Source organism: Schistocerca piceifrons, chromosome 6 (assembly GCF_021461385.2).
Source record: "Schistocerca piceifrons isolate TAMUIC-IGC-003096 chromosome 6, iqSchPice1.1, whole genome shotgun sequence".
Classification (NCBI taxonomy): domain Eukaryota; kingdom Metazoa; phylum Arthropoda; class Insecta; order Orthoptera; family Acrididae; genus Schistocerca; species Schistocerca piceifrons.
The window spans coordinates 71137909-71152969 of record NC_060143.1 but is presented as its reverse complement, the minus strand read 5'-3'; the positions used below and the strand labels follow the sequence as shown (position 1 = coordinate 71152969).

At 40.8% G+C, this 15061-nt stretch overlaps 1 protein-coding gene across 1 annotated transcript in view; it reads left to right on the top strand.

The window, feature by feature from the left end:
• LOC124802798 overlaps positions 1-11230 on the top strand; it is a 47669-nt gene extending 36439 nt beyond the window's left edge. Inside the window, exons 3-4 of the mRNA XM_047263800.1 lie at positions 309-585; positions 10784-11230. Coding sequence (XP_047119756.1) covers positions 309-572 — 264 coding nt within the window. The 3' untranslated portion in view covers positions 573-585; positions 10784-11230. The remainder of the gene's footprint in view (positions 1-308; positions 586-10783) is intronic.
• Positions 11231-15061: the final 3831 nt, after the last annotated feature.

Genomic DNA, 15061 nt, shown 5'->3' with positions numbered 1-15061 from the left:
TAGCCACCACACTAAATCCTTCATCGTCCATTTTTTGGCAATCAGTCGACTTCCTTGATTCACACTAATACCAAACACAAAGAAATATACCGATGTGGCTGAAATTTGGTGTGCGTTCTTTTCAAGAGATGACCTCGATACGCACTGGTGGTGCCATCTCTCGGACTTTGCACGGACATTTCAAACGCCCCTCGTACTTTGTGTTCAGCCTATGTTGCATATTGCTACTGCTGGTAACAGGCTCGTACCCCTGGCAGCGGACTAAAAGTACTGAACCGCACTCAGCGTGTGCGTGTGCGTGTGTGCAGGAGTTCATGTTCAGCGTGTGCGGCGCGCTGCTGCTGCTCGTGGCGGGCGCTGTGGCGGTCGACTTCTGGCGCAGCGTCGGCATGATCCCCATGACGGCGGGCCCCGAGCACTGGGCGCGCGTCCGCGCCGAGCTCTCCGGGCTGGTGGCCAGCGAGCGAGCCTCGGGACTGTCCCTGGGCTGCCTGGCGCTGCTGTCTGCGCTGCTCTACCTCATCGACGCCTTCTTCGGCTACCGCATGGGGCTCTCCGCCTCCTCCGTCTGACAACAGGATAAAGGTGAGGCGTCCCGTATCTAACTACGTCTCTTTTTCCATTACTTTTTTTTTTAATTTTTTAGCTATTCCTCATTACAGAGGCTTATCTTCAACATAATAATTTACTCGGAAATTACTATACAGGGTGTTACAAAAAGGTAAGGCCAAACTTTCAGGAAACATTCCTCACACACAAAGAAAGAAAATATGTTATGTGGACCTGTGTCCAGAAACGTTTACTTTCCATGTTAGAGCTCATTTTATTACTTCTCTTCAAATCACATTAATCATGGAATGGAAACACACAGCAACAGAACGTACCAGCGTGACTTCAGACACTTTGTTACAGGAAATGTTCAAAATGTCCTCCGTTAGCGAGGATACATGCATCCACCCTCCGTCGCATGGAATCACTGATGCGCTGATGCAGCACTGGAGACTGGCGTATTGTATCACAGCCGTTCACAATACGAGCACGAAGAGTCTCTACATTTGGTACCGGGGTTGCGTAGACAAGAGCTTTCAAATGCCTCCATAAATGAAAGTCAAGAGGGTTGAGGTCAGGAGAGCGTGGAGGCCATGGAATTGGTCCGCCTCTACCAATCCATCGGTCACCGAATCTGTTGTTGAGAAGCGTACGAACACTTCGACTGAAATGTGCAGGAGCTCCATCGTGCATGAACCACATGCTGTGTCGTACTTGTAAAGGCACATGTTCTAGCAGCACAGGTACAGTATCCCGTATGAAATCATGATAACGTGCTCCATTGAGCGTAGGTGGAAGAACATGGGGCCTAATCAAGACATCACCAACAATGCCTGCTCATACGTTCACAGAAAATCTGTGTTGATGACGTGATTGCACAATTGCGTGCGGATTCTCGTCAGCCCACACATGTTGATTGTGAAACTTTACAATTTGACCACGCTGGAATGAAGTCTCATCCGCAAAGAGAACATTTGCACTGAAATGAGGATTGACACATTGTTGGATGAACCATTCGCAGAAGTGTACCCGTGGAGGCCAATCAGCTGCTGATAGTGCCTGCACACGATGTACATGGTACGGAAACAACTGGTTCTCCCGTAGCACTCTCCATACAGTGACGTGGTCAACGTTACCTTGTACAGCAGCAACTTCTCTGACGCTGACATTAGGGTTATCGTCAACTGCACGAAGAATTGCCTCGTCCATTGAAGGTGTCCTCGTCGTTCTAGGTCTTCCCCAGTCGCGAGTCATAGGCTGGAATGTTCCGTGCTCCCTAAGACGCCAATCAATTGCTTCGAACGTCTTCCTGTCGGGACACCTTCGTTCTGGAAATCTGTCTCGATACAAACGTACCGCGCCACGGCTATTGCCCCGTGCTAATCCATACATCAAATGGGCATCTGCCGACTCCGCATTTGTAAACATTGCACTGACTGCAAAACCACGTTCGTGATGAACACTAACCTGTTGTTGCTACATACTGATGTGCTTGATGCTAGTACTGTAGAGCAATGAGTCGCATGTCAACGCAAGCACCGAAGTCAACATTACCTTCCTTCAATTGGACCAACTGGCGGTGAATCGAGGAAGTACAGTACATACTGACGAAACTAAAATGAGCTCTAACATGGAAATTAAGCGTTTCCGGACACATGTCCACATAACATCTTTTCTTTATTTGTGTGTGAGGAATGTTGCCTGAAAGTTTGGCCGTACCTTTTTGTAACACCCTGTATAAAGGATAAACGTTCTTAAACTATATTTTCAAAATATTCCGCCAGATGTTTCGATCTTGTGTGTCCTCTTCCTCTGCGCCCATTCTCTTCATTGTGTGCTGTACATTTTGGAGCCAGGTGGTCATAAGTCGTCCTCTTCTTCTTCTCCCCTCCGGTTACCACTCCAGTATCAATTTTGATATTTTGGCTTCCTCCGTTCGTCGTACATGCCCATACCACTGTACTTTCTTCCTGTCCATTACGTAATATATTCTTTCTTTTATTTCCATTCCCCTTATTATTTCGGTGTTCCTTATCTTCTCTTTCCCGGGGAGTCTTACCGATCTTCTCCAGAAGTCCATCTCTAGAGCTTGTAATTTTTCCATGTGCTTCGGGTGATTGTCCAGGTCTCCATTCCATACATCCATTACTGGATGTAGAAATACAAATACTTCCATACTACGGGCAGGCGACCATTCGAATTTGGCACAACTCTGAAGTATAGAAACGTCTTGATCGCATAATTCTTTATTAAGCGTTACGCGTTTCAAACTTTCATCGTCAGAATGACGCTGTGGAATGAAGTGTACAAGAAATTAATTGCAGAAAATATACGTAAGTGTGAATCTAAGTATTCCAGTTTATAGAAATTCCAAATAGTATCGCACTTACATTAAAATCAAACTTTAGCACAAAGCTCACGATAGTGAGCACATAAACTGAATACAATACAAATCTCATCTCATGTAGGTATGTTTGACAGTTCCGTCGTCTATCGAATAGAGCCCGTGCCAAACTGAGTGTGGCGATTGAACTATTAAACATCTGAACGATGGCCAGGAGATGTCGCTAGCACTGACCATAGAAAGCAAGTCAAACTCTAACTTCACAAACTTCTATACAGGCGATTAAGTACATGTCAGCATTACATGTCAGCACCTTGTGAACGAATTTGACAAAAGCATTTTTGCTACTTTTATGGAAGAGAAACTCATACTAACAGCGTGAAAACATCGTAAAAAACGTTACAGAGATAGTCTTTAGTCAATAATCAAAACAGAAGATAATTGTAATCAACAGCTGGTGTGGCACAATATAACAACATGTAAAAATTGTATGATGGTTGTAAAGTAATAACAGCTGGACTGTTACACGAGCTAACGCTAACTTAAAGAGTATTTCAAAAAATACCCCTTTTGTCGTATAATATTTCTTTCATTTCAAGTTGTTGCCACCAGTCTTAGCTCACCTAAACGATTCTGTTATGTCATTTATTACATGTTCGTCTATCGTAATTTGACTACATTTTGTGATACTTACTTACATGTATTTTGTGATGGTTGTGAACTTTATCCTTCACACTTATACAGTATTTTACTTTTTTTCATGCTGTTAATATGAGTCTCTCTTCCATAAAAGTAGCAAAAATGTGTTTGTGTAAAATTTGTTCACAGGGTGCTGACATCTACTTAATCGCAGTGTATAGAAGTTTCTAGAGCGACTCTTTGACTTGCTTTCTAAGACCAAGGCTTGCGCCACCTGCTGGCCATCGTTTACCTATTTGATAGTTCAGTCGCCACATCCAGTTTGGCAGGGGCTCTATTCGATAGACGACGGCACTGTCAGACGTGCATACAGGACATGAGATTTGTATTCAGTTTATGTGCTAACTTTCGTGAGCTTTGGGCTTAAGTTTTATTTTTATGTTAGTACGATACTATTTGGAATTTATGTACATTCGAATACTTAGATGCACACTTAGGTACATTTTCTGTAATTAATTTCTTGTACACTTCATGCCACAGCTTCACTCTCACGATGAAATATTGAAACGCGTAAAGCTTAACAAAGAATTGTCCGATCAAGACCTATCTATTTTTCGAAGTTCTACACCTCTTTTGTCGTCAACCTATACGGAATACAGTTTAGACTTTTACAGTTCGTACACCATACGCCGTCTGATCAACAGCACCCTGACAGCTGTTAGTGGATATTAGTGTGGGTGTGTCAACCCTTTGTGGCTTCATTTATGGATAAATTGGGGATGTTCTAAATTCTGAGAAACACAGGGAAAAACGGGTGATATACAATATGCACAAGAGCCAAGAGGGAACAATAACAGTGGAGATCAAGAACGATGTGCTCGGATTAAAAAGGCTGTGAGGCAGGAGTGTAGTCTTTCGCCCCTACTGTCCAATCTGTTCACCAAAGAAGTAATGACGGAAATAAAACGTAGGTTCAAGAATAGAATTAGAATTCAATATGACAGGATATCACTGATAAAATTCGCTAATGACATTGCTGTCCCCAGTGAAAGTGAATAAAAATTACATGATCTGCTGAATGCCGGCCGAAGTTGCCGTGCGGTTCTAGGCGCTACAGTCTGGAACCGCGTGACCGCTAGGTCGCAGGTTCGAATCCTGCCTGGGGCATGAATGTGTGTGTTGTCCTTAGGTTAGTTAGGTTTAAGTAGTTCTAAGTTCTAGGGGACTGATGACCACAGCAGTTAAGTCCCATAGTGCTCAGAGCCATTTGATCTGATGAATGTAACTGACAGTGTAATGAGCACAGAATATGGATTGAGAGTACATAGCAGAAAGACGAAAGCAGTGAGAAGTCACAGAAATGAGTGCAGCGAGAAAGTTAACCTTAGGATCAGAGATAGCGAAATAGATGCAGTTAAGGAATTCTGCTATCTAGACAGCAAAATAATCAATGACGGATGGAGCAAGGACATAAAAAGCAGACTATCACTGGCAGAAAGGGCATTCCTGGCCAAGAAAAGTCTACCAGTATCAAACAAAGGCCTTACTTTGAGGAAGAAATTTCTGAGAATGTACGTTTGGACTGCAGTATTGCAGTATTGTATGCTAGTGAAACACAGACTGTGGGAAAACTGGAAAAGAAGAGAATCGAGGCATCGGAGATGTGATGCTATATAATAATGTTAAAAATTAGGTGGACTGGTAAGGTGAAAAATGAGGAAGTTCTCCGAAGAATCGGCAAGGAAAGGAATATATGGAAAACGCTGATAAAAAGAAGGGGCGGTGTGATAGGACATCTGTTAAGACATCAGGGAAAAACTTTCATGATTGGAGAGGAGGAGCTTATGGAGCTCAACAGCGAGATTGTCAGCGCACTTTCGTGGTACTAGAGGCGGCTGTAGAGGGCAAAAATTGTAGAGGAAGTCGGAGATTGAAATTTATCCAGGAGATAATTGAGGGGAAAAAAGGCTGAGGAAAAATTCGCTTATATTTCGCTTGATCAAAGTATTTAAAGTAAAACTGAGCGCTTTTCTTAAGTGTGAAGATGGCAGCTGCGGTAATAGTGCAATGTTCTTCGTGTGTATGTGTGGGGGTGGAGGTGAAAGGTCGGGAAGAGAAAACTGGCTGGCTATGAGAGACGATGTGTGGGCGACATTTTATTGAGTTAGAAATGGGATACAATGGGGGTAGGCATTTAGGAGGGACAGGGTAACCCACTATACATATCTCATCAAAAGAATCCAGACGCCTTGCAGCGGACATCAATATGGGTGTGGCCACCCTTCGTCTTTATGATGCCCGAAGGGGTCCAGGAGCGAAGTAGATGCTGTAACTCATCCCAAAGGTGTTCCGTTCGGTTCATAGTAGGACTCTGGGCAGGCCAGTTCATTGCAGGAATGTTACTTTCCTCAAACCATTGCGTCACAGACGCAACTTGATGACAGGGTGCGTTGTCATGCTGATACAAACAATTATTGTCTTCAAACTTCCTTTTTTTGCAGTCAGTCTTCCGACTCATTTGTGGTGCCCACCACAAATTCTGCTCCAGTGCCACCCTTTTCATCCTCTTAGAGCAGCACTTGCAACTTACGTCCTCAGTTGCTTGCTGGATGTATTCCAGTCACTGTCTCCCTCTACAATTTCTTCCCTCTACAGCTTCCTCTAGTACCAATGGAAGTTATTCTCTGATGTCTTAAAAGATGTCCTGCCCGCATCTCGTGGTCGTGCGGTAGCGTTCTCGCTTCCCACGCCCGGGTTCCCGGGTTCTGTTCCCGGCGGGGTCAGGGATTTTCTCTGCCTCGTGATGGCTAGATGTTGTGTGCTGTCCTTAGGTTAGTTAGGTTTAAGTAGTTCTAAGTTCTAGGGGACTGATGACCATAGATATTAAGTCCCATAGTGCTCAGAGCCATTAAAAGATGTCCTATCATTCTGCCCCTTCTTGTTAGTGTTTTCCACGTATTCCTTTCCTCGCCGCTTCTGTGCAGAACCTTTTCATTTCTTACTTCATGAGAACAACTAACTTTCGAAAATCGTCTATAGCATCACAACTCAAATGCTTCGAACCTCTTCTGTTCCATTTTTCCCACGGTCCATGTTTCACTACCATATAGTGCTGTGGTCCAAACGTACATTCTCAGAAATTTCTTCCTCCTATTAAGATGTATGTTCAATATTGCTACACTTCATTTGGCCAGGAATTCCCTTTTTGCCAGGGTTAGTCTGCTTTTTATGTCCCTCTTGCTCTGTCCGTCATGGGTTATTTTGCTGCCTAAGTAGCAGAATTCCTTAACTTCATCTACATCGTGATCAATTCTGATGTTAAATTTATCGGTATTCTTATTTCTGCTACTTCTGATTACTTTCGTCTTTCTTCGATTTACTCTCAGTCCATATTCTGCACTCATTAGACTGTTCATACCATTCAACAAATCCTGTAATATTATTCATCTTCACTTACTCAAAAGATACCAATGTCGTCAACATATCTTATCTATGTCGTCCTCTCCTTGAATTTTACTGAGCGGGCCGCTGTGACCGAGCGATTCTAGGCGCTTCAGTTCGGAACCACGCGGCTGCTCTAGTCGCAGGTTCGAATCATGCCTCAGGCATGGATGAGTGTGATGTCATTAGGTTATTTAGGTTTAAGTAGTTCTAACGGACTGATGACTTCAGATGTTAAGTCCCATAGTGCTTAGAGCCATTTGAACCATTTTTTGAATTTTAATCCTACTCTTGAACCTTTCCTTTGTTTCTGTTTAGCTTCTTCGATTTATAAATCGAACAGTAGAGGCGAAAGACTACATCCCTGCTTCACACTCTTTTTAATCCTAGCACTTCGTTCGTGGCCTCCTGCTCTTGATGTTCCCTCTTGGTTCTTGTACACATTGTATATTTCCGGTCTTTTCCTACACATTACCCCAATATTGCTCAGAATTTCGAACATCTTGCACCATTTTACTTTGCCAAACCTTTTTTTCCAGGCTGACGAATCCTATGAATCTGTCTTTTTTTTCACATTCTGCAAATCCAAACCTGCCTATCGGATTGTCACAGGTTGTATCGTGATTCACCGCCCAAACTCACTTATTTCCAGTCACCTATTGTCTAGTAACGTCACTCTTTAGATCACCTCAAACGTCGCTTATCATCTAAAACAGAAAAGTGTGGCTCGTGAGAAACTGCTCTGCCATTCTACCCCATTCCTTTTAGTTCCTCACGTACAGTCACTGCGCCAACTGCACTGCTGGTAGCATTTTGGAACTCACCAGTAATTTTTTCGAGTGATTTCATGCAGGTTATTACGACCTCCCTCGGCAGTGGTTGACAGTCTCTGACGGTTCTATATGAGGTCTTCTGGTCTTCGTTTAACTGTGATTGTTCTTTCATGTTTCCATTTCACAATGACATCACCAACAGTCACTTTGGTCTGCTTTGGAAGGGTTGAAATGACCCTGATGGAATTGTTAGCAAGATACCGTCCAATCACTAGTCCACATTCAGAATCATTGCGTGCTCTTCGTCGACCAATTGTGCTGTTACTGTGCATCTACTGGTAACACAATACTCCCTGCCTCCTTTCGTACACAAATGCGAATCCGTGAAGGGAAGACGACGTTGTTCTCGTGAAACGCTACAGAGAAAATTAAGAGAACAAGCGTTTGAGGCTGACTGCAGAGCTAGTACACTGTCACCCATACATTACATGTAAGGATGGAAACACAAGATAAAAGAAATGATAGTTCTTACAAGGGCATCCACACAGTCGTTTTTCCCTCGCCCTGTTTGCGAGTCCAAAAGGGAAGGAAACGATTGGCAGTTGTACATGGTTTCCATCCTATAGACTATACTGTGGTTTGTAGTGTGTGTATGCAGGTGTAGATGTATATCACCCTTATTTCTGAGTGTGACGATAGATAATGAAAACCATGGTGAAGGATATGGTTCAGTTGTATTAGTCCAGGTTGATAATGGGTGACAAGGGAGTTGCTCCTTTATAGATGACTGTTGGGGACGGTGTGAGGACTAGGGGTGTTTGAGAATATGGCACAGGAAATCTATTCGCAAGCGAGGTTTGGGGGCTACTGCCTGTCTGTGAAGGCTCTGGTCAGACGTTCAACTTATTGGACAAGGGCCTTCTCGTTAACAATAGATATGCCGCCAATGGGAAGGTGGCATGATGGGTTAAGGAGGGCCAGATGCAATGAAATGGAGAAAAGAAGTTGAGGTTGCCAAGGAATGAAGACAGGGTGTCTTGAATCTGGTCCACTCCCAAGAATCAGCCAGAACAGAGTGCCCATCCCCCCACATCCCCTCAGCATCCAATATAACACTGGACTGAACTAAATGAACAATATCATTCACCAAGGCTTTGTTTTTCTTACATCATGTCTAGAAAAGAGACATCCTACTCAAGATCCTTCCTACCCCTCCTGAAGTGCTGTTCCATCAGCCATCCAACCTACATATCACTGTGGAAGGCCTGTTGCAAGACTTGCCCAATCCATCCATCCAGCACTTTATTCCTGTCAGAGACTTATCCTATCCCATCACAGGCAGGGTCTCCTGTGAAAGATGTGGTATCATATATCAACTCCACTGCAATGACTACACTACATGTCAGAATGAAACCAACCAGCTGTCCACCAGAACGAATGGCCACTGCCAAATTGTGGCCAAGAGCAAAGTTCATAATCCTGTGGCATCTGAGCATAATATGCTTGAGTTCAAAAGCTGCTTCACATCCTGGTCCATGTGGATCCTTCCCTCCACAACCAGCTTTTCTGAACTATGCAGATGGAAGTTATCCTTGCAACACAACCTTCACATCCATAACTCCTCTGGCCTCAATCTCTGTTAACCCTCTCTACCCAACAGTTTCCCTTTCCTCTGCTCAGTCACCCTCTCCCAGTCCATATCTCCATATCACCTTCATCATGCACTGCACCCCATTAGTGTGTGAGTCACTTTCCCATTCCATGCACCTGCCACCCCACTCTCTTGTATCATAGGTGGCAAAATGGCTACCTTCCTCTGAGCCACTAACTACCCACCAACAACCCCTATTCCTGCCTCCCACTCCTCCCTCCCTCCAACCACTCTGCCCGGCACAAACCCCATATCACACTAGTCTACCTCCAGAGATGCAATCCCAGCACTGTGGCCAGCCGGCGCAATGCAGGGGTACAGGTATGTTGTGTGTGTGTGTGTGTGTGTGTGTGTGTGTTTGTGTGTGACTCTGTGCATCCATATGTGTGTGTTTTGTGTATGTCTTTATACTCTAGCTTGACAAAGGATTAATTCCAAAAGATATGAAGTTTTTTTTCTCTCAATCGGGTGTGCCTATTAATGACTCAATGCTTCTGCTATGTAGTGAGTCGTCCCCTTTACCCTGAATTATACACAGTGAGTGATCTTTTACCCTAAATTATATACTTGCATAAAGTAAGATAGAAGCAATTCCCACATTTGTTTGTGTTAGTGTTAACATTAATCACAACTTGTTGTTAGTATACTTTACACAACAACCAGTTGGTGGCTGATTCTGTCAGTTAATGTGTAAGTTAATTTATTCCAAATCCCTCAAAGCTTTCCTTCATGGTGGTATTTATAAAACATGATGTGTGAATGAATGAATGACTAATGGAAGTTTGTTGAAGACCTTTGAACTATAATACTGATCCTTCCTCTGAATGTTAAACATTTAGACAAAGTTTATATGCATATTATTTCTGCACCTTGTCATTGTGTAAATCACAAGTCAAATAAAGTGATTTTTGTTATTAGTGAAAAATTTCATATTGAAGTGAATGTGATGGGATGAAGTTCATTGCAGTCTTCCAGGATAACAACAACCATGTGAACAGTTTCCCTGTGTTCCCAGCATATTTCAGATGTTACTTTCAGGATTACTCTCAAAGTAAAAAATACTATTGGTGTTTTCTCTGTGTAGCTGAATGGTTAAATTTGAGCTGTTCCTTTTGCATTGATGCATAGTGCTATGTTCATTTGAAAGCAAATTTCTTCACAACAGGTACAGCTATTTAATCCAAAGGCACCAAAACTTACAGGAACAGCAGAAAAAAGAAATTCTGTAAACTCTTTTTCACAGCATATATCACTCAATATAAATTAATTTCAAAGAAACTAGATATTAATGTTGTGGCTGATTTGTGTTTTAATATATCAATTTGCAACATATTTTAAAAGGAGAAACAAATAAAAATGTTTGATTAATCTAATTTAATCTTCCAGTTTTACAGTTTCTGTCAGCAACAGCTGCAGAGGATGCCACTCATCAATATAGCTTGTTTGTGGGAATATTACAACATATCTATATCACTTATTCACAAGCAGAATTATAGTGTAAAAATATATAATTTGAAACATTTTTTCACCTTTGAAAAACTGTAGCTTCCACATTTTTACAAACATTTTAACAACCATGATAAAAATGATATGGAAGTAATCATTATAATGTGAAAAATCATTATAGCCTTGAAAGTGAATCACTAATTAGTATTAAGTTATTTCTTATTTTACACAGCTTTGTATTAAATATATTTATTTCAAAGACAAATAGAAAAGTGTGGTTGCAATGTCCAAATTTTTTACATAAACATTGTCAATATAATCATTAAATTGTTTAATGATTGCAATTATGGTGTAATTATCAATACATTAAATGAAAATATTTTCTTATTGAATTTTATATTGCACATATGTCCTTAAATCTGTGCAGCTCATAGTGCCTCTTGAACATAATATTTTATAATTCTGCTCTTACATGTTTTGCCATTTCCATTCAAGAAATGTATGTATATAGTTCCATTCATATTGCTATAAAAATTGTAAATGGTAGACTAAAACATCCTAGTGATAGTGGAACACTAATTGTAATTCTGTTTTAATTGGAAAGACACCATTAACAGAGCACTCTCCATATAATCTCATTCATTTTCAGTGTTTTCATTGTATCATTTTAGGGTGCCAGTAAGTGATTTCTATGGAAAGAGCTGTGAGTAACTATAGAGACATTTGAACTAAAAACTATGAATATTACATTGTGCCTTGTACAAAACCAGGTTTATACACAAACATTCCTTCTGCACACTTCATCAAAATATGAAGTCTCTTAGCCAAAAAGGAACACTTTCTACTACTAGGATAAAGAAAAATTAATGATATATCTGCAGACATCTTATGTTTAGCAACATTTACTTGGAAGTCACTACAACAGAATGTACAGAACATACATTGAGGATCACAATCTTGTATCTTGTTAATGTAACAGTAAAAGGAAAGAGAGTGTATCAACATACACAAAAGGCAGACGCAACTCCATCATCGAAATTCATAATGAGTAATATGAGAAACTTCTACCTAAACTTTGTACCAGATTGTTTGATTTGGAAGCATACAGATAATAATGCTGGCTGTTTCCCATAATTCTGCTGATAAACTGTTTTTCTAAAACCTTTCCTTTGACTGAATCGTGAAACAATTGAAGGTAACAACTCACTATATGCAAGGGTCATTCAATAATTAAACAGACAAATTGGTTGGGGAAAAAACTGTTAGTAGGGCAAGTCTGGTACTTCTATGGCTTTAAGTGGGCATAATTGGAATGAGCTCTGATCAGCTGATGTATCAACATTGTTTGCTTTATAACCTCAAAAATAGATTTCAAGATGGTGACTCCATTTGAAACGTCCACGTTAGTTGACCAACATTCTGTTATTCATTTTTTACTTGCTGAAGGTGAGAAACCAGTGAATATATATAGTAGAATATCTAAAGTTTGTGGTGAAGGTTGTATGAATCATGCAAATTTTTACAAGTGGGTAGAGCAGTTCAAAAATGGTCATGACTCAGTGACTGATGAACACCGTTCTGGTCGCCCAGTTGCGGCTTCAACTCCCTCACTTGAAAGTCGAACTGACAACATTATTCGTGCCAACTGCTGTGTGACTGTGGAAATGATAGTTGATATGGTTCAAGTTAGTACTTGTACAGTTCATTACATTATCTGTAACAAGCTGTAGTACCAGTACCACAAAACTTGTGCAAGATGGGTCCCAAAGGAGTTGATGCAGCTACACAAGGAAACAAATTTGAGAGTGTGCACATAGCTAAATGAACATTATGAAAGAGAAGGTGAGCACTTCCTCAACAAAATTTTAACTTGTGATGAAACTTGGGTTCACTGTTATGAACCTGAATCAAAAAGACAGAGGATGGAGTGGAAGTACACCAACTCACCTGTCAAAAAAAATTCAAAACCCAAGCGTCAGCAGGAAAAGTCATGTTGACGGTGTTTTGGGATGCTGAAGGTCCAGTTTTTTGTGATCATCTTGAAGAGCAGTGTACAATGTACAGACAATACTACTCGTATTTGCTATTAAACAAGGTGAAGCTAGCCATGAGAGAGAGACATTGTGGATTTAAGAGGAGATGTGTGATTCTCCAGCAAGACAATGCACATCTTCATATTTCTCAACTAACGCATGAAACCATTGAAAAAATGGGCTTGGAAGTACTGCCCCATCCCCTTACAGTCCTGATTTAGCACCTAGTGATGTTCATTCGTTTGGTGCACTGAAGGAGGCATTCATGGAAAGAGGTTCCAGGACAACAAAGACCTGAAAAAGTTTATGGGAAATTGGTTCAAACATAAAGATAAAGAGTTCTCTGCAGCCGGAATAAAAAAGCGTGTAGCCCATTGGAACAAGTGTATAAATGTTCAAGGGGATTATGTTGAAAAGTAGAAAAATATTGTTTTGTAAAAATAAATGATTTTTTCTCCAGGCCAATTTGTTTCTTTAATTATTGAATGACCCTCATAATTAAGGCACTGCATGGTCATGTGCACAAAAAAAAGATTCAAAAAGTTGTTAAGCTTTCAGATGATGTCCTTCTTCAGGACTAACTAGAGTTTGGAGCATGAAAAAAGAAGGGTCAAGGTCAGATACACAGCAACAAGTTGAAGTGAACCACATGACTTGTAGCGAACTGTATGTCAGTGATTTTCTTGTCTTTATTCTATGTAAACCATGCTATTTACTTAATACACACTGTTCATTTCAGTCATAATGTTCAATGCTGAGTGGTTATTTAGCTCTTGTCATATTCATCACTAGTGACAGTAAGCAACCATGCCAAGTGCTGTACAGATGAGAAAGAGGAGTTATGTTCCATCAGTGCCAGTCCTTTCAAAGACAATCTTCCTGAACTTGAGCCGGACCAGTGTATGTCACACCATTGCCAAATATCATGAGTGAACTGCAGAAGTTTGTGCAGTTGGGTTTGGTGAAGCTATTGTGTCTATCTGAGCCCATTGCCAAGGTGTTTTCAAATCACTATGCAATCACAAAATTGAAGAGGATGACCCACAAAAAGTTTCCTGGTTCATAACATACAGTATACATGCTACTGTTGAATACCTGCCAGTAGAAAAATTAGTTTTGCATATGGAAGAAGTTAAAAATTTTAATAGAAACAAATAGACGTTGTTGTGAATACTGAAAGATGTGGATTTCAGGAATCAGAAAACAAACTATGGGAGGAAATTACTTACGGTACATAGTAATATTGTACATGTAAGGAATCTGTTTTTGATAAGAATGCTATAAATCAAAAAAGCTTGCAGGGATCAAATTTATTACATAGATGAAACTAACTTCAAGCTCTCTCTCTTAAGCACACACACACACACATATACACACAATATATTATTACACATTCATAAATTCTTCTATAGAGCAGAAGAAGTTCTCAAGCACATATGATTTCAATTTTTATCTGGAGATAATTTCACTATCTATTAAATTTCTTACATCACTGTGTTGATAGTCAAAAAAGGCAGCTAAGTAATGAAAGATTTGTCTGACCCATGAAAGAATGCCACAGAAATTGAATATAGATGCCAGTGATCCTACAGAAGCCTACTTACTTTTCTGTCTGGGTGACAAAGGGTTCGACAGGCAACAACTGAAATGTAACAATAACAACTGTTTATTAACAAAGAAACGGAACCCAGCGGAGAGTCCACACTACTTGATTTCAGACTGAAACATCCATCCCTGATGATGCCTAGAAGATGCTCACAATGAGAAGTAAGTTGGAATTGTGGGTCTCATGAGGAGTGTGCCCAAGATAAGTCCCTGCAGTTGCACTATCCTATGTGTTCTCAATGGCTCAGTTGAACAGAGTGTCTGCCATGTAAGCAGGAGATCCCAAAGTTTGAGTCCCAATTGATGCACACATTTTCAACTGTCCCCGTTGATATTTATCAACGCCTGTAAGCAGCTATTGGTCTGGATTTCATTGTAATTTCATTCTGGGTTCAAGTCCCAGCTTTGCGTACATTTGTAATCTTCCAGGAGGTTTCAGAGCAGTGCACACGCCACTACAGATTGAAAATACAACCTTGGAAATAAGGAAACCATAAATCTGATCATTTGATGAAACTGTTTGTAAATGGGAACTGTTAAAAAACAGTTGCATAACATAATTTAAATGAAAACACTCAAA